Source organism: Lithobates pipiens, unplaced genomic scaffold (assembly GCF_037356315.1).
Source record: "Lithobates pipiens isolate NorthernLeopardFrog02 unplaced genomic scaffold, aLitPip1_a1.2 Scaffold_28, whole genome shotgun sequence".
NCBI classification, from domain to species: domain Eukaryota; kingdom Metazoa; phylum Chordata; class Amphibia; order Anura; family Ranidae; genus Lithobates; species Lithobates pipiens.
The window spans coordinates 173,598,575-173,625,823 of NW_027507789.1; the positions used below are offsets into that span (position 1 = coordinate 173,598,575).

The 27,249-nt window shown below is 44.4% G+C and overlaps 1 protein-coding gene across 1 annotated transcript in view; it reads left to right on the forward strand.

Annotated features, from left to right (window-relative positions):
• Positions 1-27,249, forward strand: part of LOC143935830 (vasoactive intestinal polypeptide receptor-like) — a 228,802-nt gene that overhangs the window by 108,142 nt on the left and 93,411 nt on the right. The window contains exon 8 of the mRNA XM_077459946.1: positions 7,632-7,692. Coding sequence (XP_077316072.1) covers positions 7,632-7,692 — 61 coding nt within the window. The remainder of the gene's footprint in view (positions 1-7,631; positions 7,693-27,249) is intronic.

Below are 27,249 nucleotides of genomic sequence, written 5' to 3' on the forward strand. Positions count from 1 at the left end.
CCAGTTGTCCTTTCTGTGAACTGATAGTATTTATTTTCAAATCTATTGCAACCGAAAATAAGAATTACCTGAATCTGAAGCATGTGTTGGATCTTTTACCAAAACTGTTGCAATGCTTTTGTAAATTAGCCAATTTTATATGGACTTTATTGCCAGAAAAGTGTTGTAACTTCTTAAATTCCACCCTCTTTATATTTTGATCCACCTGGAAAGTATCTAACTGATTTAAACTGAATGTTCAGATGGCCTTTAAAGCCTTTTAAAGTGGTTGTAAAGCCTGTACTATCACTTTTACCTACAGGTAAGCCTATAATAAGGCTTACCTGTAGGTACCGTGAATATCTTCTAAACTTGCATTCATGGGAGTGACATAATAACGCCTCCGGCAAATCACATCGCCGGAAGCCCTTGAACCCTGATATAACTCCGGGAGACATGTCGCCGGTCACAGCGGTATACGGGGACTGCTGCAACAGCTTCGATCTAAAGTATTTCATAATGAGCTAGTATGCGAAGACTTTTGTCTTGCAGGTTTTTTTTTTTTTTGTTTTTTATGAGAGAGTTTACAACCACTTTAAATTCCACCCTCTTTATATTTTGATCCACCTGGAATCTAGCTGATTTAAGCTGACTGTTCAGTTGGACTTTAAAGCCTTTTAAGTGTAGAATTTTAAAGCCTTTGAGGGGGCCTAAATGGGTGCGCAATTTACTCAATTGAGTAGAGTCACCACTATCACCAAATTGGACCACCAAGACCACGCATGGTAGGAAACAAAAGAAAACATTACAATACAACACATTACATCACTTTGAAAGTTGTTTTCCTGTTGTACGACAATTTTTGGAACTTTAGTAACCTAGCATACAGGGAAAAATGGACATCACATGTGTACGAGGCATAAAGCTGAACTCCAGTTTTCTTTTCACTAGAACTAAATGGAACTATCAATCCCAGCATAGAACATACCTGCATAATATGTTGCTCTGTTTTCTGCAGATCCCCTGATATTCTGGGTTTAGTTGTGGCTTTGTGCCATGTGACACTCTGCATACCCCCTGGATAGACTCTTTCCCTTTCCCAGCCACTTCCTGCGGCAACGATAGTCTGTAACACACCTCTTTGTAGTCTTTCAGACTCTGCAAATGATGTAACTTCCTTCACAGCTCTAAAGGTGGGTGGCAATTGTTTCCGAGCATGCATGGTCTTGGTTTTCCAATTTTTTTTAGATGAATATTATACTGATTGAGTGAAATTCAATCCCAACCAGTCACACCTACAGAGAGTCCAAAGCTCCCAAGTACCAGCTTTCAAATCACAGCATTATTTAAGAGAGAAACGCTTTCATGTTCTGAAAGCTAGCTGTGATGCTGCTGGGCAGGTTCAAATAGATCACAATTAGAATTCAACCCTGCCTAGTTAAATATGGTGACCAATGTGAACAGAGAGTCCCACTCCTCGGATCCTGCCCTCCCAGAGCCCTGCTCTCTGTGATGTGATTACTTTACATGAAGGAAACCCCTTCATAATAACGTCCCAAAGCTCTTCCTCTGTAGTCTTCCAGTAAGCCATTATTCTGCTAGGCAGAATTGGCACGGGAGGCGGTATCAAATATACACTTTTGACTACCCACATGAAAGCCCAGAAACACCCATAGCAACCCTAAGCCCCACCAACATCAACTCCTAGAACTGGTACAAGTGACTACCATAGTCCAACCAGAAGCTACAGAGACTCAAAGGATCATGGGAGATGTAATATCAGGACTGGAAAAGGAAGGAAACAGGACATCAAAGAACCTAAAAAATTCACCTGCTACATACAGCTAAAAAAGGTTAGTTACACATAAACTGACAGCGGGGTTGTGATTCATTTACATGCACATTGCATGTTGTTTTGGGGAGGAAAAGCTGGAGGTCTTCTTTAACCAGTTAAGGACGAGTCTCTTTTTGAGATTTGTTGTTTACAAGTTAAAAACAGTCCTTTTTGCTAGGAAATTACTTAGAACCCCCAAACATTATATATTTTTTTCTAACACCCTAGAGAATAAAATGGAGGTTGTTGCAATATTTTCTGTCACACCCCATTTGCGCAGCGGTCTTATAAGCGCACTTTTTTTTGGAAAAGGTACACTTTTTTGAATTAAAAAATAAGACAACAGTAAAGTTAGCCCAATATTGTGAAAGATAATGTTACGCCGAGTAAATTGATACCCAACATGTCATGATTCAAAATTGCACCCGCTCGTGGAATGGCGACAAATTTTACCCTTAAAAATCTCCATAGGCGACGTTTAAAAAATTTAGCAGGTTGCACGTTTTGAATTACAGAGGAGGTCTAGGGCTAGAATTATTGCTCTCGCTCTACCAATCACGGCAATACTTCACATGTGTGGTTTGAACACCATTTTCTCTAATGCGGGTGCTACTCACATATGCGGTTGCTTCTGCACGTAAGCATGGCGGGGCAGGGATCGTTTAAAAATAGTTTTCCCTTATTTTACCTTTTTATTTTTTATTTTTACACTGTTTTTTTAAAAAAAGTTGTGCCACTTTTATTCCTATTACAGGAATGTAAACATTCCTTGTATTAGAAAAAAAGCATGACAGGACCTCTTAAATATGAGATCTGGGGTAAAAAAAAACTCAGATCTCATATTTACACTAAAATGCAATAAAAATAAAATGAATAAAAAATTGTCAAAAAAAATAAATAAATGACCCTTTAAGCCTTTTTACACTTCGGACCATGTTGTCAGATAATCCGACCGTGTGTGGGCTTCATCTGACTTTTTCCGTCGGAATGTCCAACCAACAAAGTTTTGAGAGCTGGATATAAAAATTTTCCGACAACATGATCCGATCGGATTTTTTCGGATCGTTTGTAGAGAATTCCGATCGAACAAAGTGCCACACATGCTCAGATCAAATTCCTAGACCAAAGCTATTGGCTACTAGCCTGAACGTAGTCCCATTGTAACTAAATAACGCCATCACGTTACGAACAATCAGATTTTACGACAAATTTGTTCGACCGTGTGTATGCAACACCAGTTTTGGACAAAATCTGGCGGATTTTGTTGTTGGAATGTGTGTACAAGGGCTAAGAGCTATGGGCGGAAGTAAAATTTTGACATCGCTTCCACCCTGCAATGATATGGAGATGAGTGGGGGCCCTCTTCCCCTCCCTCGTCTCTAATCCCAGCATGAGAAAGGATCTCCGCAGCTGCCGATGGCTCTGGTAAGCGGCGGAGGGCAGCAGAGGGGTGCCTCTGTTGCCACTGTTGCCACCAAAAAAAGTGACCTTGCGGCGAATCCGCCGTAGAGACCACTGTTATCAGAAAGCGGACCGCCAACTGAAGAATAGGATACTGGGGTTACGGCAGATATCTTCTGCCATAACAACGATATTCCTCTTCAAACTTAGGACGTATATCGGCGTGAGGCTGTCCGTAAGTGGTTACATTTGTTGATCCATCAATCTACACCAAGCTCTGAGTAGCACCTGTAGAGCATCCGGAACACACTGTTTGCCAAGTTCTCCTTTTTGTCACATTGTGCGTACATGACTTTACTATGCAAAAAGCCTCCATGGGCGGGAGGGGAGATGGAGGCGTGGGGCTCCCCGCCTGACACCAGGTAACATTTACATATCTAGTTTAGTAAATATGTAACAGGATTTTACAGCACTGAACTTTACCTATGTATTGTCTTGGGTGAAAAATGGATGTTAATTGCTTTGTCAGTTTTACGACTTCCCATGGCAGTTTAACAGCTGAGCGTGTTTAAGAAAATGGAACCCTGCGGGAAATATGCAAAGGTAAAAGACCTAAAAGTTCAGCACTTCAGCCCTTCTGCAGGATAGAATTTCTTATTCTGATGAGAGACAAATTTAATTTATTCGATGCTTATAGAAAATAGAAACACCTGTTCAACCACCCTTGGTTTGCCTTCAGGGATTGTTCATTTCTTGGATTATGTAACTGCAGCAGAGAAGTCATCTCTCAACCTTTTCTGGGCTGGACAACATTGAGCAGGATACTTGGATCTCACTCCATTGCACATTTCAGCCTGCTAGTTTTCTCATGTATGTTATCCCAACTCTTTTGTCCTAATTTTAGTTTTTATGCTTTTAAATAAAAAGCTATAAAGCATCTCTTCTCTGGTGAAAAGTGGTTTGGGAGGCAATTACCTTTCAATGTCCTCCCAGTCTTTGGAGCAGACAGGTCAGCACTGTACAGTAAAAAATAAGCGCTCTTTTACTCTTGCCCTGTAAAAATAGGTGCATGATTTGTTCATCTCTGACTGCCCACCTCAAAATAACATGGCAACCAGTTGAAGTTGTACACATGCTGCAGCAAAAATGATACCCCTAGTGGCATTTGGCAGTTGTACCACTGAGGAACGTAACCCATTAAAGATGAAGTAAACCCTGATGGGTTTACTTCCTCTTTGTTTCCCTGCAAAGGCAAAGCATAATGGGCTACTATGCATTGCATAGTAGCCCATTATGTGTCACTTACCTGACACAGGAGCCATCAATGCCCCCGATTTCCTCGCCGGCTGGAAGCATCCATCTTCCTACCGGGGTCACGGACTCCGGCTCTGTGACTGGCCGGAGTCGCGTGATGTCACTCCTGCGCGTGCGTGCGGGAGCCTCCAGTCACGGCATGTAGTTTAATGAAAACGGCACGCCGTGACCCTTCCAAAGTGCACATGCGCCGAGTACATTGGCGCATGCGCAGAAGGAATCCTCGTACGGGGAATTGTAAATATCTCCTAAACCATGTAGGTTTAGGAGATATTTACAGCACCTACAGGTAAGCCTTAATATAGGATTACCTGTAGGTTAAAGTGTGTTGTAAGGGTTTACAAAGCTGCATTAATTAGTGTATGAATACTATTTTGTCAAACGTATTGGGAAGCCTGACTTCACACACACATGAACACACACATGAACTTCAATGGCATCCCAGTCTTAGTCCATAGGGTTCAATATTGAGTTGGTCGACCCTTTGCAGCTATAACAGCTTCAACTCTTCTGGGAAGGCTGTCCACAAGGTTTAGGAGTGTGTCTATGGGAATGTTTGACCATTCTTCCAGAAGTCTATCTGTGAGGTCAGGCACTGATGTTGGAGGGGAAGGTCTCATAGTCTCCATTCTAATTCATCCCAAAGGTGTTCTATTGGGTTGAGGTCAGGACTTTGTGCAGGCCAGTCAAGTTCCTCCACCCCAAACTCGTTCATCCATGTCTTTATGGACACACACATCAGTGGGAGTGACACCATCGCGGCTCCAGCCAATCACAGCGCCGGAGCCTGTGATACCTGGAAATAACTCCGGGAGACATGTCGCCAGGCAGAGCAGTGTGCCAGGACTACTGCGGGGGCTTCAATTTAAGGTGAGTATTTCATAATGAGCTAGTATGCTATGCATACTAACTCATTATGCCTTTGTCTTGCAGTTTTTTTTTTGGTGGGTTTACAACCACTTTAATGCATTGTATACAGTGGTGTGAAAAAGTGTTTGCCCCCTTCCTCATTTCCTGTTCCTTTGCATGTTTGTCACACTTAAGTGTTTCGGAACATCAAACCAATTTAAACAATAGTCAAGGACAACACAAGTAAACACAAAATGCAATTTGTAAATGAAGGTGTTTATTATTAAAGGTGAAAAAAAATCCAAACCATCATGGCCCTGTGTGAAAAAGTGATTGCCCCCCTTGTTAAAACATACTATAACTGTGGTTGTCCACACCTGAGTTCAATTTCTCTAGCCACACCCAGGCCTGATTATTGCCACACCTGTTCACAATCAAGGCATCACTTAAATAGGAGCTGCTTGACACAGTAAGGTCCACCAGAAGATCCTTAAAAGCTACACATCATGTCGAGACCCAAAGAAATTCAGGAACAATTGAGAAAGAAAGTAATTGAGATCTATCAGTCTGGAAAGGGTTATAAAGCCATTTCCAAAGCTTTGGGAATCCAGCAAACCACAGTGAGAGCCATTATCCACAAATGGCGAAGACATGGAACAGTGGTGAACCTTCCCAGGAGTGGCCGGCCGCCCAAAATTACCCCAAGAGCGCAGCGACGACTCATCCAAGAGGTCACAAAAGACCCCACAACAACATCCAAGGAACTGCAGGCCTCACTTGCCTCAGTTAAGGTCAGCGTTCATGCCTCCACCATCAGGAAAAGACTGGGCAAAAATAGCCTGCATGGCAGAGTTCCAAGGAGAAAACCACTGCTGAGCAAAAAGAACATCAAAGCTCGTCTCAATTTCTCCACAACACATCTTGATGATCCCCAAGACTTTTGGGACAACATTCTGTGGACCGATGAGACAAAAGTGGAACTCTTTGGAAGGTGTGTGTCCAAGTATATCTGGCGTAGAAGGAACACTGCATTTCATAAAAAGAACATTATACCAACAGTAAAATATGGTGGTGGTAGTGTGATGGTCTGGGGCTGTTTTGCTGCTTCAGGACCTGGAAGACTTGCCGTGATAAAAGGAACTATGAATTCTGCTGTCTACCAAGAGATCCTGAAGGAGAATGTCCGACCATCTGTTCGTGTACTCAAGCTGAAACGAACTTGGGTTCTGCAGCAGGACAATGATCCTAAACACACCAGCAAGTCCACCACCGAATGGCTGAAGAAAAACAAAATGAAGACTTTGGAGTGGCCTAGCCAAAGTCCTGACCTGAATCCTATTGAGATGTTGTGGTATGACCTTAAAAAGGCAGTTCATGCTCAAAAACCCTCTAATGTAACTGAATTAGGACAATTCTGCAAAGATGAGTGGGCCAAAATTCCTCCAGGACGCTGTAAAAGCCTCATTGCACGTTATCGCAAACACTTGGTTGCAGTTGTTGCTGCTAAGGGTGGCCCAGCCAGTTATTAGGTTTAGGGGGCAATCACTTTTTCACACAGGGCCATGATGGTTTGGATTTTTTTCCACCTTTAATAATAAACACCTTCATTTACAAATTGCATTTTGTGTTTACTTGTGTTGTCCTTGACTATTGTTTAAATTGGTTTGATGTTCCGAAACACTTAAGTGTGACAAACATGCAAAGGAACAGGAAATGAGGAAGGGGGCAAACACTTTTTCACACCACTGTACATTAAGGTAAAAAAAAAACCTTCTCTGCCGCAGGATCCCCCCCAGCCCCCCTTATTCTTACCTGAGCACCATCCGACTTGCAGAGACATGTACAAAAGCAGAGGCTCTTGCCACAATCTCCCTCCTCATTGGGCAGATTGATAGCAGTGGGAGCCATTGGCTGTCAATCAAATGTTGTGACGAGGGAGCTGGTGGGCGGGGCTGAGTTGCCCTTGTGGTCTGTGCTTTCCATGGGGGCACTCGCTGAAGAGGAGGGGCCTTGAGCGCCAGCGGGGGGGGGGGGGCAGAAAAAGAAAATTAGAGCTGCTCTGTGCAAAACCATTGCACAGAGCAGGTAAGTATAACATGCTTGTTACTTTAATAAAGAACAAAAAAACAAAACAAACAACAAAGGTTTAAAGTTACTTTAAGATAATCGTTCACATTTGTTTAACGCAACACAACAGATTATAGTTCTGCTTTAAGTGTGTGGTATATATAAAAGTATGGGCTTTTTTTTCTAGGTCTGCCAGCTCTTACAATTATAGTGTGGATCAAAACCAGGATCAGCTTTGATGACACTGGGTAAGAGATTGTCTGTCTTTCTATCATGTTATAATATTGTATGCACATAATGTCTGTATATATCTTTTGCAGAACTGCTTCCGGTTTCTGTATCTCAAAATTTTAGGGGAAGTTGTTACATATGGAAATATGGCCATGCTGGAAGCATCGTTTAACCGCTTCAGCCCCGGAAGAGTTTACCCCCTTCCCGACCAGAGCACTTTTTGCAATTCGGCACTGCGTCGCTTTAACTGACAGTTGCCCGGTTGTGCGATGTTGCACCCAAACAAAACTGACGTCCTTTTTTTTAGAGCTTTCTTTTGGTGGTATTTGATCACCTCTGTGTTTTTATTTTTTTGCGCTATAAACAAAAAAATTGTGACAATTTTGAAAATAAACGCAATATTTTTTACTTTTTGCTATAATAAATATCCCCCAAAAATATATATATAAAAAAAATTTCCTCAGTTTAGGCCGATATGTATTCCTTCTACATATTTTTAGTAAAAAAATCGCAATAAGCGTATATTGTTTGGTTTGCACAAAAGTTATAGCGTCTACAAAATAGGGGATAGATTTATGGTATTTTTATTATTATTTTTATTTATTTGTAATGGCATCGAGTCCGGCGGTCCCACGGACCCAGCCTCTTAAAAGGAACGTACAGGTACGCCCATTTTTATGGCGGCACAGTGGTGTAGTGGGTAGCACTCTCACCTAGCAGTAAAAAGGGTCACTGGTTTGAATTCAAACCATGACACTACCTGCCTGGAGTTTGCATGTTCTCCCTGTGCCTGCGTGGGTTTCCTCCGGGTACTCCGGTTTCCTCCCACACTCCAAAGACATGCAGGTAGGTTAATTGGCTTCTGTCCAAAATTGGCCCTAGTGTATGAATGGGGTCCTTGGATTGTGGGCTCCCTGAGGGTAGGGACTGATGAGAATGTACAATGTACAGGGATAAGGACAATTGTAGACACTCATTCAGGTTGAACTGGATGGACTGGTGTCTTTATTCAACCTTACTAACTATGTAACTATTTGCCCAGCACTGCCATTGTGCCGACGTATATGGCGTGCAGCGGTTGGCATGTGGTTAAATAGATCGAAACCTTTGGAAGGATGCCAGTGGTTTGCATTACTAACCAACCTATTGTAAAAGGGGTCTTTGCATGCTCACTCCCAACTCAACCCACCCTGCCACAGTTCTTACAACAGTGTTTCCTTCTCATTGCATTTACTCTATGGTGAATGCAACAGAAGAGAGACACCACGACGGGGGTGCATTTTTGGCAGGATGACTCACCACTGGAGAGTTCAGAGACATACAGGGATTGGACAAAAAATAGAAAACACCAGGTAAAAGAATGAAATCATTACAGAATATGATGTTAGACCACCTTTGGCATCCAAGACAGCCTGAGTTTTCTTGGGAATTGACAAATATTATTCTGGGTTTCAATTAGGGATGAGCCGAACACCCCCCGGTTTGCACTAGAACACCGCAAACAGGCAAAAAGTTCTACCGAACATGCGAACCCTATTAAAATCTATGGGACACGAACATGAAAAATCAAAAGTCCTCATTTTAAAGGCATATATGCATGTTATTGCCATAAAAAGTGTATGGGGACCCAGGTACTGCCCTGGGGGATATGTATCAATGTAGAAAGGTTTTTAAAACAATTTTCAGGAGCAGAAATTTTAATAATGCTTAAAGTGAATCAATAAAAATGAAATATTCCTATAACCACCTAAGGACCGGAAGGATTTGCCCCCTTAAGGACCAGGCTGTTATTTGCAATACAGCACTGCGTCGCTTTAAGTGACAATTGTGCGCAAAGCTTATGTCCTTTTTTCCCCCCACACATAGAGCTTTCTTTTGCTGGTATTTGATCACCTTTATGGTTTTTATTTTTTGCACTATAAACAAAAAAAAAGCAACAATTAAAAAGAAAAAAAAAACAATATTTTTTATTTTTGTTATAATAAATATCCAAAAAAATGTCTTCATCAGTTTAGGCCAATAGGTATTCTTCTACATATTTTTGGTAAAAAAAAAATCTCAATAAGCGTATATGGATTGGTTTGCACAAAAGCGTCTACAAAACAGGTGATAGATTTATGGCATTTTTATTATTTATTTATTTTTTACTAGTAATGGTGGCGATCTGCGATTTTTAGTGGGACTGCGACATGGCAGCGGACAGATCGGACCCCTTTGTCACTTTTTTGGGACCATTGACATTTATACAGCGATCAGAGCTAAAAATAGCCACTAATTACTGTATAAATGCCATTGGCAGGGAAGGGGTTAGGTGTGTTCCCTGGGAGGTGTTTCTAACTGTGGGGGCAGTGTAGTGATTAGAGGAGGAGATAGAGACTACTGTTCCTGATCACTGGGATCAGCAGATATTTCTCTACTTGCCTTTCAGAATGGGGATCTCTGTCTGTTTACATTGACAGATCCCCGTTCTGGCTCTCAGCTCAGGTCTGGTATGGATTTTAAGGGAAACCCCACACCAAAATGTAAAAAAATAATTGGCGTGGGCTTCCCTCAAAATCCATACTAGACCCTTATCCAAGCATGCAGCCTGGAGGTTAGAATAGGGAGTGGACGAGCGAGTGCCCCCTCCTGAACCATACCAGACCACATGCCCTTAACAAGGGGGGGGGGGGTGCTTTGAGACAAGGACAACTCTGCGCCCCCCCCCACCCCAAAGCATCTTGTCCCAATGTTATTGAAGCAACAGCACGTAAAGAGTTTACAAGCACTTTAATAAAAGTATGTGTGTTGGCTGCGCCTATCATCACCCAATTAACAATTCAAGCTTCATTGTAGTGCACAAAACAATATAATTAAATCATAATTAAATCATTCCATGACATAACTCCTTCATATGATGAAATCCAAGGTTCATACATGAATACAAATAAAATAAAAAGTCTATAAATATTCATATGTGAAAACGCAGGTCATATGCAACAACATGTTCTTTCATTCAGATAATAATCCTTCCAAGCATGCTTTTTTGTGCCAATCTTCTTTTAACAATCACCCTTTGTGAGTCTAACGTAGCATTTATGTGTGGTGCCTCCCACCACCTTTAACCACTGTGCTCGCCTGTTTTCAGGTCTAGAAACACTTTCCCCGACTTGGGTATATATCCAGGCTGCTCAGCTGGCAATTCTCCCTCTGACCTCCTTTGACTCACTGGATTGCACTTTAATGGGTAAACCTCGTATAAGCTTCTAAGTTGTACTCCTCTCTCCTCCTCCATAAACCTCAGTAAAATAAATGGGCTTCAATAGTGTAATATTTAAAAGGTTCCATGTTTATTAAAATAACATCCACTTACATTGAAAACAGAGAAAATGTGCCTATGTAAGTCATCCAACAGGGCCAAGCTGAGCAGCCTGGAAATACACTGGAGATCAAAATTAGGCCTCATGCACACGGACGGTCCATGTCAGTCTATGGCTTCATGCCCACCTAGGCATTTTTGAGCTGCAAATGGCATAGGCGTTTTTAAGCTGTAAAAAAACCCCAGGACCAGTGCGTTCCGTGGCGCGGAGGTAGAGCTGTAAAAAGCGAATCGTGCAAAAACGCGCATAAACGCGTAACATATTTTCTTTGTTTTCTGTGGCATTGTGGGGAAATTTGGGAGTGCTATAGCCAAGAGATGTGTTTCTTTAAAAAACGCTACTTAACGCTAACGCTAAAAAAAAAGCAAAAACGCCAATGCAAAACGTGGTTAAAATTGCGTTTTTAACACCGATTTTTCCAGGTGTCAGCGCTAGCTTTGCAGCCAGTTTTTTAAAACGTCCGTGTCCATGAGCACTTAGAGAACACTTTATGAACACTTGATTTTGTTCAAAAATAATGTAATCTTCATTGCTCAACATTTGATGGAATTTTTGTTGTGGCTATACCATGCTAATAGAACAGCGTTTTTCAAAATAACCAAGGCACTTAAAGAAAAAAAACTTTATTTTATAGAAAACACAATGATGAAAATTAGAGAACAGCAATGACTTTAGCATGGAGAAAGCTTACAACTAAAATTTCTGAAGGTTACAACAATCAACAATTAGTATGAAGTGTACAGGCCCTTGCTTTGAATGACTTCAGCACATCTGAGGCCACGGGATATCCCTAGTCTCTCACACTGCTCTGGTGTGATTTTGGTCCATTCTACTTCCAGTCTCTTCCATAGTTCGGTGACTGTAGTGGGTTTCTTTGCCATAATTTTGTCACCAAGGATCTTCCAAAAGTTTTCCATTGGGTTTAGATCAGGACTCTGGGCTGGCCATTTCATTATTTCAATGTTTTCAGTTCAAGGAACTGCTTTACCCACGCATGAAAATTGTTGACTGATTGGGTGATGAACGCAGGGAAGGAACTGCATGTTGTTGAAAAAGGTTCTGAAACATTTGCATTCGCTCTGTGATGTAGCTGTATAAGCCCTTGTACACACGGTCGGAGATTCCAATGGAATGTGTCCTATCGGACCGTTTTGACGGATATTCCGACTGTGTGTGGTCTGCATCGGACTGTTTCCGCCAGGAATATCCGACGGACCAACTTTTCCAACTTGCCGGTAAAATTTTCCGCCAAAATGCTCTGATCGGACATACTCCAATCATGTGTAGCCTACTCCGACGGACAAAGTGCCACTCATGCTCAGATCAAATTCCTAGACCAAAGCTATTGGCTACTAGCCTGAACGTAGTCCCGTCATAACGAAATAACGTCATCACGTCATGTACAATCGGATTTTCCGACAACTTAGTCCGACCGTGTGTATGCAACATCACTTCTGGACCTCTTCCGGAATTAATCCGTTGGAATTACTCTGACGGATTTGGTTGTCGGAATCTCCGACCGTGTGTACAAGGGCTTAGAGGCCCAATTCCTGCTGCAGAAAACATCCTCCAAACCATGACGCTTCCCCCTCCACCTTTCACTGACTTCTTTACACACTTTGGGTTCAGTCTTTCCCCAGTTTGATGAGCAACATAATGTTTCCCATCAGACCCAAATAAATTAAACTTAAGCTTTCAATACTAAAGTGAACTTTGGACCAGTTCTCCTCTGTCCACACAACACGCTCTTCAGCAAAGTTTGGTGTAGCCTTTTGATTCTTTAAGCTAATGAGAGGTTTGGTCACTGCAGAGTGGGCTTTCAGCCTAAATTCTCTTAAAATGTAAAGACTATGATGAGACGGATCCTTATGCCGCGTACACACGACTGGACTTTTCGACAGCAAAGGTCAGACGGAACTAATCCGCCGGAAAATTCGATTGTGTGTGGGCTTCATCGGACCTTTGCTGTATAAAAATCAAACGGACTTTAAATTTAAAACATGTTTCAAATCTTTCTGACGGACTCGAGTCCGGTCGAAAAATCCATTCTTCTGTATGCTAGTCCGACGGATGAAAACCGATGCTAGGGCAGCTATTGGCTACTGGCTATGAACCTCCTTATTCTAGTCCACTAGTCCACTCGTACGTCATCACGTTCGAATCCGTCGGACTTTGGTGTGATTGTGTGTGGCCAAATCCGTTGGTTCGGAAAGTCCGTCGGAACTCCGCCGAAAGTCAGTCGGGAAGATAATCTGCCGGAAAGTCTGGTCATGTGTATGCGGCATTACTCTGTTCAGCAATCGCAGCTGCAGTGTTGAACCGATAGCCCACTGAGATTCTCCGCATTATCCTGTCCTTTCTTGCATTTGTCTATCGTGGACAACCAGCCTTCTTGGGGGACATGAATGAGTTTATGACATTGTAAAGATGCAATATTCTAGAAATGATAGATTTGGAATGACAAACTTCTCTTGCTATGGCTGAAAGAGTCATCCCTTTGGCCTTCATCTGGACAACCTGCTGCCGGAGATGAAAACTGGAACGTTAGGCTGTCAGTTAAATAGGGTTTGGCAGTTAATTAAAGAAATTAGCACAAGGCCAGATAAACACCAATAAGTAGACTGTATCTGAAAGTGTTCTCTAATTTTGATCAATGTTCTTTTTCAAATCTCATTGAAGTTGTTTATTCTGTGCTTCAAAATATATGTAACTCATGAAATTTGCTTCACAAAAGTGCTCTTTACTCCCGTTTAGATCATTTAAAATAGAACTAAGCAGTGACCTTGAAATTCAAGAAATTGTAGGTTGTCCTCTAATTTTGATCTCCAGTGTATACCCCAGTCGGGGAAGGTGTTTCTAAAACTGAGCGCAGTTGTGAAAGGTGGTGGAAGGAGCCGCACATAAATGTTACAAAGAATCACAAAGGGTGATTGTTAAAAGAATATTGGCACACTCAGAAGAATTATTATCTGAATGAAAGAACATTCTGTTGCATATTAACTGCATTTCATATGACTTTTTATTGAAATTTTATTTTATTTGCATTGACGTATGAACCTTGGTTTTCAACATATGAAGGAGTTATGCCACAGAATGATGTAATTATGATTTCATTGTATCTTTTTGTTCACTATAATGAAGGTTGAATTGTTGATTGGGTGATGATAGGCGCAGCCGACACACATACTTTTTTTTTTTTTTACACGGCAGTTGTGGGAACACAATAATTTGGTTTGCAGCCATCTGTTAACACTTATTATTTTGGAGAACAATAGTTGAGGGAGAGTAGGATAATACACATTGGTTTATTTTTCATTGGTAATGTTCTGAAAGTTCTGATTGGGTCCTCCACATCTACTATACCACAATTTAGTAGACATGTGCAGAAAAATTTGTCTCTTCTCAGGTAGATTTGTTATAGTACAAATTCCGAAACACTTTTGGAACGATTCAGATCAACTGATAAATGATCTACTGATCAAAGTCTGTGTGAAAAGTAGCTGGTTGTTAAGGAGTGGGCCGGGACGCTGGCCCCCCGTGTCCTTGACAACCAATGACTCATCGGCGGGCATTCCCGTTGAGAGCTGAAATGTAATCAAAAGAATGCTGGCAAAAAGAAAATTTAGCAAAAAACTGTGTAGCCCCCCCCCCAATCCATACCAGACCCTTATTCCAAGGATACAGCTTGGCAGGACAGGAAAGGGGGGGCAAGTGAGCACCCCCATAACCATACCAGGCCACATGCCCTCAATATGGGGGGCTCTGCCCAAAAACACCTTGTCCCCATGTTGATGGGAACAAGGGCCTCTTCCCCATAACCCTGGTTGGTAGTTGTGGGGGGCTTATCGGAATCCCAGATCTTGGCCCCTCTATGTAAATGAGTATGGGGTACATAGTACCTCTACCCCTTCACCTAAAAAGTGTAAAAATTGAATAAAGACACAACACAAGTTTTTGATAATTCCTTTATAAAAAAAAATGTCCACCGAAGTAGATCTGGCCTCAATGAATTCTCCCGCTGACTGCCTGCTCCTCCGCCTGACATTTCTTATATAGCTAACAAAAAAAAAACTCCAGCACTATCAAAAAGCTAGTGAAAATGTGGAACCAAGCTGCAACTTCTTGTGAGAGATACACAGAACATATGCCTTTCAATAATTAAGTTGCGCTAATCTCCTAAATCCTTGATACATCGATATAGCGAAAAAATTGGAAAATTAATATCATAAATAAAGTCCATCCAATGTAAGATGAAAAATCTATGTAAACTAACAAACGATGCACATAAAGAATATGATAGGAGAAAGATGACTTCCACCGCAAAACACACTGCTGCTTACCGACTTCCAATGATCTCCTATCACGGGAAATCACAAGCACTTTTGGCTTTATACCCAGCCCGGGCCTTTGGTAAACACAGCAATGGTCACAACGTCTTCCTGGATTGCACCACTCAAAAGGACTTATTGCCACATGATCCCTATAAAGAAATAAAGGCTTCCATAGTGTATAGGTAAAAAATTATTGCATTTACAGTTAGGTAGAATATACAAAGCATAAAAATCAAGCCGGCCAGCTCTCCAATGCAGCCCATCACTCTGGGATCTGTGTGAACACGGGGATGTCAGAATGTCACTTCTCCCTACGTGTTTCATAAGAATTGATGTCGTCCATGGAGATTGGTCTGAAGTCCGCTCTCCGCTGACATCACTGCCCTCAGTCGAGGCAGCGTGTCATCCCCACTTCCCAAGTCTGGATCCGCCAGCTGCCTTGATTGATGGCAGTCTCAGCGAGCCGCTGAGAGCTTAAGTCGGCCGATTCCCACCCCTCCACAGCTCAGTGCTCCAATGATTGTGGAGAAGCAGAGTTGAGAGACGCTAACTGACAATCAGCAGCTCTCCTCTCGGATCTGTGAAAACCTAGCCATCAGTGATGTTTGGTGGCTCGCTTCTCAATGCAGAGATGGATAGATACAGCATCAGTCTGTGTGAGAGGCATTGGACTGTGCCAAGATAGCCCCTAATGCTTCGCTCTCCTCCACTCCCCAACACAAATCCACCAGCCTGGGCAAGCTGTGTCGAGGAGCCGCGGTGGTGACGTGAGAGGCCCCACTTGCAGTTCAGTGTATCGTTGAGACCAGCCCCAGCAGCCACAACGTGTATGTTTGGCATGGAGCCAAAAGCAGTGAGCCGTGTCTCTGAGCATCATCTCATATACACTGGATGAAGGTGAAAGTCCTTTTTCCTCCCTCGCTCTCTGCTCTCCCTGATTTTTTTCTTTCACAACCTGCTAGCCTGGACTGTGTTTAATATGGATATGCTGACTGTATTGAACTGTTGATATGTTAAGGGAGCAGCATTTACTACTTGTGCCAAACATAACAACATCCTTAACCACTTCAGCCCCGCACCATTTAGCTGGCCAAAGACCAGAGCACTTTTTGCGATTCGGCACTGTGCCGCTTTAACTGCCATTTGCGCGGTTGTGCGACGTGGCTCCCAAGCAAAACTTTTTTTTCCCACAAATAGAGCTTTCTTTTGGGGGTAGTAAATATAAATGGTGCTGCACTTTTACCAAAGAAATATAAAAGAGTTTTTAGGGGTCAAAAAATCGCATCTAACCTCTTATCAAAAAATAGTGCAAAAATTGCATAATACCTCTAATAGTATATGTAAACATATAAATACATGTAAACAATGTATATTTATAAAGTGCAAGCGTGCAAAAAAAGGATAAATATAAAGTGCACAACGTAAATAAATAAATTGCTACTATAAATATAATGTGAAATATATATCGTGGTGTGTATCCCAATGATTATGAAGGAAACAACAGTGTCATATTCAGTGCAAGAAAATGTTATATGACAAGTAAGGATGAGCCGAACACCCCCCTGTTTGGTTGGCACCAGAACCTGTGAACAGACCTAAACTTTGTGTGAACTTTAGAACCCTATTAAAGTCTATAGGATTCGAACGTTCACAATCTAAAGTGCTAATTTTAAAGGCTAATATGCAAGTTACTGTCCTAAAAAGTGTTTGGGGACCTGGGTCCTGCCCCAGGGGACATGGATCAATGCAAAAAAAAGTTTTAAAAACGGCAGTTTTTTCAGGAGCAGTGATTGTAATAATGATTAAAGTGAAACAATAAAAGTGTAATATTCCTTTAAATTTCGTACCTGGGGGGTGTCTATAGTATGGCATGTTTCCCGTGCTTAGAACTGTCCCTGCACAAAGTGTCATTTCGCAAGGAAAAAAAGTCTTTTAAAATCACTTTCCATTGTCGGCTCCCATAATACAGAGAACACTCAATGAGTGTTCTCTGTATTAGCCGACAATTCATTCATTGATAAAAAAAAAAAGCGTGGGGGTTCCCCTAAATTCAATTACCAGGCCCTTAAGGTCTGGTATGGATATTAAGGGGAACCCTGTGTCAAATTAAAAAAAAAAATGACGCGGGGGTCCCCCTAAATATCCATACCAGACCCTTCAGGTCTGGTATGGATATTAAGGGGAACCCCGCATCAAATTAAAAAAATTGTTTTACGTGGGAGTCCCCCTAAAAATCCATACCAGACCCTTTATGCGAGCATGCAACCTGGCAGGCTGCAGGAAAAGAGGGGGGACGAGAGAGCGCCCCCCCCTCTCCTGAACCATACCAGGCCACATGCCCTCAACATTGGGAGGATGCTTTGGGGGTCTGTAACCCCTCAAAGCACCATGTCCCCATGTTGATGTGGAGAAGGGCCTCATCCCCACAACCCTGAGCGGTGGTTGTGGGGGTCTGTGGGCGGGGGGCTTATCAGAATCTGGAAGCCCCCTTTAACAAGGGGACCCCCAGATCCCGCCCCCCCCGTTTGAAATGGTAAGGGGGTACAAAAGTACCCCTAGCATTTCACAAAGAAAGTGTAGAAATGGTTAAATAAGACAAACACACTTTTGAAAAATTCCTTCCTATTAAAAATAAAAAAAGATTACAGCGGTGCTAATCCACTCTTGCTATCCAGCGACAGATGATCATCTCTCCAAGGTCCAGCGATGGCTGATCTGATCCAGCGACGGGGGATCTCTCAGTCCAGCGCTGTCCATACATGCATCCGTCTTCTGTCTCCACTGTGGAGACACTGCGGGTATCCCAGCGCTGACGTTTCTTATATTAGGAGGGCGTGGCCACCCGTCACCTGACCCCGCCCCCTCTGACGCTGGTGAGGAAAGCCATGGGGTTCCCCAGTGACGTATGGGTGACCCCGCCCCCTCTGATGTAACGCAGGTTTCCGTTACATCAGAGGGGACGGGTTCACCAGCGTAAGAGGGGGCGGGGTCAGGTGAAGGGTGGCCCCGCCTTCCTAATATAAGAAACGTCAGCACTGGGATCCCTGCAGTGTCTCCGCAGTGGAGACAGAAGACGGATGCATGTATGGACAGCGCTGGACTGAGAGATCCCCCGTCGCTGGATCAGATCAGCCATCGCTTGGACCCTGGAGAGATGATTATCCATTGGTTACATCCATCACGTTACATCACGTGCCTCGTGACTTCAACTGGGATTCATCCCAGTTGAAGTCACGAGGCACATGACGTAACGCGTAGGATACCCGAAGTGACGTAGCACGCACGAGTGGACCGCTCTGCGCACTGTTTATGTGCAATTGTCTCCTTGATATTTGTAATTAGTTTGTATTTTTAATAAATTCGCTTATTTTATAAAAAATACTACACTATGGATCACTCCCTATTTGTTCTCTGAGGCCGCGTACACACGCGGGGACTGTTCGCCCAACTTTGTCTGCTGAACAGTGTTTCGGCGGACAGTCCGCTCGTGTGTGGGCTTTCAGCGGACAGTTTCAGCGAACAGTCCGCTGAACAAGGTTTTTCGGAATTTCCGAAAAACTGTCCGCTGAAACTTTGTTTCAGCGAACAGTCCCCTTGTGTGTAGGCTTGTTCGTCAAACTAAGTTCCGCGCATGCTCAGAAAGGATTTACACGCCGAAAGTTATAATGCAGTGTATAGGACGTCGTATTTTTCGTCCCGTCGTACGTGCCGTTCACGTCATCGCGCACGGTTTCAGCAAACTGTTCGTTCGTCGTGTGTGGCCATGTCTGTCCATGCTAATTTTGAGCGGACTGTTTGTTGAAACTGTTTGATGGACAAAGTTGGGCGAACAGTCCCCGCGTGTGTACGCGGCCTGAGTATCCTCCTCTAGCCATTATGGACGTTGTGGGTTGCTATTAGAGGAACTGGATGGTGGAGTTACCATTTATGCTGTTTGCCTTACAGCTGTAAGGTAATTGTGTAATCCACACATTAGTTGGTGAATATTTGGATGTTCTTTGTGGCACTGGGTTTGGCACGGAGGAATCACCTTCAGCAATCCATCAAGAACTGTTTATTGCTTGTCATATTAAATTTTCTTGCACTGAATATGACTCTGTTGTTTCCTTCATAATCATTGGGATACACACCACGATAAATATTTCACATTATATTTATAGTAGCAATTTATTTATTCACGTTGTGCACTTTATATTTATCCTTTTTTGCATGCTTGCACTTTATAAATATATATTGTTTACATGTATTTATATGTTTACATATACTATTAGAGGTATTATGCAATTTTTGCACTATTTTTTGATAAGAGGTTAGATGCGATTTTTTGACCCCTAAAAACTCTTTTATATTTCTTTGGTAAAAGCGCAGCACCATTTATATTTACTATTTATGCACTTTATATGAGATTTGTTTTGGCTCATACGGTGTGTGCAGCATTTGTTTTATTTAATCACTTTAGTTATTAGCGCAGGAGCCACAATTCACCATAATTTCTTTTGGGGATATTTTATCACCTCTGCGTTTTTTATTTTTTGCGCTATAAGCAAAAAAAGAGCGACAATTTTGAAAAAATGCATTATTTAAAAAAAAATTCTATAATAAATATCCCCCCAAAAAATATAATTTTTTTTCCTTAGTTTAAGCCGATACGTATTCTTCTACATATTTTTGGTAAAAAAAAATCACAATAAGTGTTTATTGATTGGTTTGCGCAAAATTTATAGCTTCTACAGAATAGTTTTTTTTTTACTAGTAATGGCGACAAGCAGCAATTTTTATCGTGACTGCGACATTATGGTGGACACATCGGACAATTTTGACACATTTTTAGGACCATTCACATTTATACAGCGATCAGTGCGATTAAAATTGCATTGATTACTGTGTAAATGTGACTGGCGGTGGAGGGGTTAAGACTAAGTGGCACTGTAGAGGTTAAGTGTGTCCTAGGGAGTGATTTTAACTGTGGGGGGCTACATGTGACACATCACTGATCAGCGCTCCCGATTACAGGGAGCGCTGATCAGTGACAGTGTCATTAGGCAGAACGGGGAGATGCTTGTTTACATTAGCATCTCCCCATTCTTCTGCTCCGTTAGATAATCGTGGATATCCCAGTTTACATCGAGTCCACGGGACCTGCGATCCTACTCACGGAGCTCGCGGCTGGCGTGTGCTCCACACACGCGATAGCGTGGCGGCAAATGGCCATACAGGTATGCCCATTTGCGCAGCCGTGCCATTCTGTCGACGTACATCATCGTGCGCCGGTCGGGAACCAGTTAAGTAATAGTGTGTGAGAGGGGGCGTGACCGGATGTGATCGAGGCAGCAAGCTTTTCTCCACAGCTCCGCACATCCTGCATGAATCCACGATCTTGGAGCACAGCCAGCCAGGAATAAAAGGCACCATTGTCCGGGGGAAGGTGAGCAGACTCGGGACATGCGTTCATTGGCCTCTAAACAACAGCGCGAGGCCCAGAAAGAGCAACGCCGCACTCGCTCCACGAAGGGTACGGACGGAAGTCCCGCCCCCACCATCTTGTCTTCACAGAGGGCTGAGCAGCGTGCAGCGTGGCCGTGGGACGGGATGGAGCAGCATGATAATGCGGCGGAGCTGGGTGCAGATGGTGAGGGGGCTGAGGGCCATCCTGTGGCGGTGGACACAGAGGCGATCACGCAGCCTATATTGGAAGCCATAAATGCTAGCAAGTCTGAGCTGATGGGGCGCATTGATCACTTGTCATCGGAATGTACCCTGATAAGGCACGATCTAGATAAGATTCGGGGCAGACTCACCACGGTGGAAGACTGGGTGTCTGGAGTTGAGGACACCACACATACACAGGAAGCACAAATCGCTGAACTCCGCAATATGGTACGGTCCCTCCAGTGCAGAGCAGATGACGCCGAAGACCGTCAAAGGAGAAACAATATCAGGGTGGTGGGCCTGCCAGAAGGATCAGAAGGGGATAAGCCGGTGGAGTTTGCAGAGGCTCTGTTCAAAAAATTATTCTCTCTGGAAGATTTACCCCCCACCTATGTGGTGGAAAGGGCACACAGGGTCCCAACGGGCAGGAGACCGCCGGGTGCATTCCCAAGACCTTTTCTTGTAAGATTCCTGAACTACAGGGATAGGGACATGATCCTGGCCAAGTCTAGAAGAACACAAAAGCTGCTTTATGAAAACTCCAAGTTGATGCTCTTCCCTGATTTTTCAGCCGCCACGCCACAACAACGCCGCTCTTTTACTGATGTCCGCAAGAGGCTCCGTGCAAAGGAGATTCAATACAGCATATTGTACCCGAGCAGACTCAGAATTCAATACAAAAGCAGTGTGAAATTTTTTGACAATCCTGCAGAGGCCTGTGACTGGATGGACAAAGAATTGGCCTAAAGGCACGGGACATTGAGCGCGAGGATGCTAACCCACAAGTCTGCTGCAGTATGTTGTGCCTGTTGCACAGTTCTGTGAAAGTTGTCCCAGACAAGGACGAAACTCCTGAAGCATTGTGAGTTTTTCCGCCACTCGGCAGTTGGGTCTCAGACATGTGTCGGGGGACCCCCAGCGGAGGAGCCCCATCAGATGATAGTAGAGCGGAGCGGGAGCCTCCCGCTTTTCCTGGGGAGATGCTAGAAATAATCACTGCAAGGGAGGAGGATGCTCATGGCGCATATTGTGGTATTATGGGGTCTCCTGAGGAGGGGGTGGGTTTTACCCGGAGCAGCCATGGAGCCCACTGCATTTTTCTTTCAGTTTTTTACCCACTTTTCTTATTTTTTCCCCTTTTTCACTTGTTCTCACGGAAATCTGTTGGCAAGAGTCTGTGCCCTGGAGTTTGCTGCACTCCAACTGTCTACTTACTTCCTGGAGCTTAGGATTGAGGAAGACATGACGGAGGAGATTTTGCCAGACTTTCGATTGCAGCAGTTGGACCTCACCGCAAGTTTTTGCTGTTTTAGTTACGGGAGGAAGCTTAATATCAGGACACTTTGGTTTGGTTGTAAACAGGGTACTGGTATAAGAGCAGGGGGGGGATTTCGGTTTGTCACGGCTCAGAGACTCGGGAATGGGGTATGGTTCCTTATGTTAAGGTATTCTGGCATGGTACCGGTAGTCCGGACTGCGAGGGGAAGGTATACACGAAACGATATCTATGTTAACCTGTTGTGGGATGATAGTGGATAGATTAAAGATTGTGTCTTGGAACGTCCGAGGCCTAAACCACAAATTTAAAAGGGCCTCGGTTTTCCAATATTTGAAACAATCCAAACCACATATAATATTTTTCCAGGAAACCCATCTAGATGGAGCCAAAGTGTTGACTATGCGGAAGCCGTGGATTCAGAAAGCTCTACATTCCACATACTCTACATTTGCGAGGGTAGTGTCGGTGCTTATTAGCAAGGCCATTGCATGCACGGTACATTAGGTTATTACTGATCAGGGGGGACGGTATGTGGCGGTGGTGATGAAAGTATGTTAGCAGAAGTTACTGTTGGTCAATGTTTATGTACCCCCCCCATTTCAGGTTCAACTATTATATGATATGTTTGCCCGCCTGGTGGAATTTTTGCATTTACCCTTGGTGGTGTTGGGGGATTTCAACGCTACGCTGGTAGGGGAGGTTCAACGGAACTGGTGAATTGGGCTTCAGTGGTGGGGCTGACGGAATTGTGGAGGTGGAAGCACCCGATGGCCAGATGTTATTCTCACATATCGTCCGCACATGGGTCCGCAGCGAGAATTGATTTGGCCTTTGGAAATGGTAGATTGATGCACAGTGTGGAAAGGGTGGAGTATTTGCCGGGGGGCCTGTCGGACCATAATCCTCTCTCCCTCACCCTGTCCTTTCTGACCGGGTCCGGGAGGAGGGGATGGAGGTTGTCTGCCAGTTGGCTACAGAAGGAACAGGTGCTTTCCCAGCTCGAACCTGCCTTTAACAACTACTGGTCAGAGAACATGGACTCCACGGACCCACCCATGGTCTGGGGTGCCTTTAAGGCAGTTGCAAGGGGTGAATGTATATCGGTTATAAAAACGACTCAGGTTAATGAAAACAAGGAATTCAATCTGCTGAAGCACCAGAAAAGGGAGAGCACCGATGCACACGCGGGTTCCCCGACAGGGGCCACGCTTGAGCATCTACTGGCGGCAAGGAGGCGTCTGTCTCTCCATATTAAGGAGTTGACTAGCTCTGAATGGACTATTAATGCTCATAGGGTGTTTGCTGAAGGGGATAAAAATGGCAAGCTTCTGGCTATGTTGGTGGCTGACTAGCCTCCCCTGGTACACATTCCAACAATTAGAACTAGTTCCCGGAGACTTGGCTACGGACCCAACATTAATAATGCAAGAGTTTGTGGGCTTTTTTTCAAGACTGTACATGCCCATTCCTAGGTATGACCCTGGAGCTCTGGATTCCCTATTAGGGGGACTACCCATCCCAAGACTGACGGAGGAGGACTGCTTGACCCTTGATTCCACAATTTCGCTTAAGGAGATTCAGAAAGCTATCTTCTCGTTCCCACCCAACAAGGCCCCAGGCCCAGACGGTTTTCCCATAGAATTTTACAAAACCAATGTAGAGTTGCTGGCCCCGCGATTTAATTGGCTGCTGCAACACTGTCTTGACGTATCCTCTCTGCCGCCTTCAATGATGGAGGCTTATATGATCCTACTGTTGAAGCCAGGGAAGGATCCTATGGAGTGTGCATCTTATCGTCCCATAGCTCTCCTAAATACGGATCTTAAGGTCCTCACGAAAATTCTGGCGACCAGACTGGCCAAAGTTATTCAGACGATAGTCAATAATGATCAGACGAGGTTCATGCCTGGCAAGTCGACGGACACGAACATACGGAGAATTTTTACACATCTACAACTACCGCCAACGGACTCTGACAGTAGAATAGTAGTGTCCATAGACATAGAAAAAGCATTTGATTCTATTGATTGGGAGTATATGCTTAAAGTGTTAAAGGTCATGGGTTTTGGGCCACAGTTTTGTAAATGGGTAGCCATGTTGTACACTAATCCTAAGGTGGCCATTAGAATGGGATCATGGACATCTGAGTTTTTTGCGGTGGGCAGGGGCACCAGGCAGGGTTGCCCGTTATCTCCTTTTCTTTTTGCTCTGGCCATGGAGCCCCTGGCCATCGCACTCAGGTCAGCGGAGGAGGTACAAGCTATTAGAGTGGGGTCTATTAGAGAAACATTGGCCCTTTATGCAGATGATATGCTATTATTTCTTAGTGACCCGGAGGACTCCCTGAAGGCAGTGTTGGCTATCTTCGATACATTTGCCATATATTCGGGTCTTAGAGTGAACTGGACTAAGTCGTCCATCCTACCAGTGGACGAAAGGGCCAGGGAAAAGATGGATCCAGACTTGCCACTTCGATGGGTGGAATCTATTAAATACTTAGGCATGACGATCACTCCACGGGTGCGAGACTATCTCTCCCTTAACTTACTTCCCTTAGTAGAACTCCTTAAGCAAAAAACGCAGGCCTGGACCAAACTGCCCCTATCCCTTATGGGCAGGATCAGCTTACTCAAAATGAAACTGCTTCCGGTAATCCTGTACTTTCTCCAGCATGCGCCGGTTTGGATACCAATGTCCTTTTTTAAACAATTGGAGGGGGTTATTAATGCATTTCTCTGGACACCAAAACCACCTAGGATAGGGTTGAAGGTCCTACAGGAGCCAACGGACGGGGGTGGCCTAGCAGTACCAGATTGGTTTAAATACTACCTTGCGGGCCAGATGGTGTTTGCGTGCCGGTGGCTAATATCTGACGAAGGTGATGCGGCTACTGTACTGGAAGCCGCTCATTTAGGATCCTACGAAAGCCTACGTTTGGCACTTTTTAGGGGGACCAATTCGGATTTACCCATCACGTTAACCATGACTGCTACGATTAGGGCATGGGAGAAGGCGCAAAACTTGGCAGCCCCTAGCTATACGGGTATATCCCCCTCCACCCCACTATGGATGAATAGGAAGCTCCCGCATTTTTTTTTTTTTCTTTTTTTTTTGGAGGGAGGGGGGTGGTAAGCAAATGAAGGGGGTCTCAACATACCAGCTTCAACATAAGGATAATCCTGAAAGCAGAGCGGGATGCGGTAAAGTCTCAATGCACTACAGGATCTTAAAAAAAAAAAAAAAAAAAAGGGGGGGAAAAAGGAAAAAAGGGGGGGGGGAAGCAACAAAGTCACTGGCCCGTGTCGGGTGGATGCAGGAGTATGGGCAGTACCTGGAGCCACGTAGAGAGGACGGCCTCAGCGAAAGGCCTAGGAGAATCAGCTACAACCGGGTTCCGGGAACAAGATACTGGGTCCAGGTAGGTAGGGAACTCCAAAGTGAAGATCGCAGAAGATTCATCTCCGCATGGAGATCTTGGAAGGCGTTGAAACCCCTCTGCTGTCCGTATCTGAAAGAGTCTGGAGAAAAGGAACAGAAAAAACAAAAACAAATAAAAAAAAGGGGGGGGGGGGAAGGGGAGAGAAAAAAAAAAAAAAAAAAAAAAATTAGGGGGGGGGGGGACAGGAATGGAGGGGAGGGGGCAGCTCCAAGAGCTGGTGCTCTGTTGAGATGGAGCCAATGAAGATTGTCGTTGTCCTTAGTTGGTGAGCGGGAGAACTAAAGAAGGTGGCAGAGTAGCTTTATGCATCTTGGCGGTCCCTTCTTGGGGTATCGGCCAGGTGTGCACTGCGTGAGGAGAGGTCTCTTCTGGATTGGCGGTCGCCAGGGGAGGTGGGATCCAGTCTTCGACGCCTGGAGCTTGGTCTTTGACTCTTAGGTGATGCATTAAGAACCACTGACTTCCATGGCTCAGTAGGGAAGTAAAAGGCACACCAGTCCGGTATGTCTACCAGTGGTATGTCCATTTGTTCACAGAATGAGGGCAAATCTTCCGGGGTCCTGAGCAATGCAGTGCGTCCTCTGGAGGAAGCAGAGAGGCAGAATGGGAACTTCCATCTATACTGGATGTTGCGCGTGCGCAATATGTCCAGAAGGGGGCGAAGAGTGCGTCTGTTCTGTAGAGTTATTTGTGAGAGGTCTTGAAAGAGTTTAACTTCTGACCCATTGAACAGAATGCGACCTCGTTCTCTCGCCTTCCTAAGGATTTCCTCCTTAAGTGGAAAGTTGACAATGCAACAGATAATGTCTCTAGGGGGTTCAGAGTCTCTGGGGGGGGGTCTGAGCGCGCGGTGGATACGTTCCATTTCTATAGGGGAATCGGCCGGCCGGTCCAGCAGATCATTAAAGATGGCGCATACTGTCTGTGGCAGGGCGGCTGCATCAACCCCTTCAGGGACCCCTCTCAGTCTAAGGTTATGCCTGCGACCCCTGTTGTCTAAGTCCTCCACTTGCCGATGGAGCTCAAATATGTGGGGCAGTTGTAAGTCATAAGACCTCTGTACTTGCCTGATCGCTGCTGCTTGTAGCTGGGAGGTATCCTCTACCACTGCCAGGCGATGATTCATGGCGTGGATATCTGTTTTCAACTCAGCAATGGCGGATGTCAGGGTGTGTTTAATATCCAGGGCCACATTCTGTAAGTCTCGCTGGAGGTCTAAGAGACTCAGGGCTGCAGGACGTTCCGGTGAGCGGTCCGCGGCGTATCTACGCGAGGCCGGGGATGCGGCCTGCGCGTCTTGGGAGGCCTGTGAGGCCTGTGTCTCCACGTGTTGGCCTGCCGGGCGGGAGCGAAACATCTCCGGGATGTTGTTACAGAGATGTGCCCCGGGGTCTTTAACGGGTTCCTTCGTGTTGCGGGGGGTCGAGGTGCTTCTATTCGACCTGCCCATGGTTGCTGCTAGCGTATGTCCTCTGGGGAAGCCGCTTTTCTTCTCCTTGGTGCGGGAGCTCTCCTCT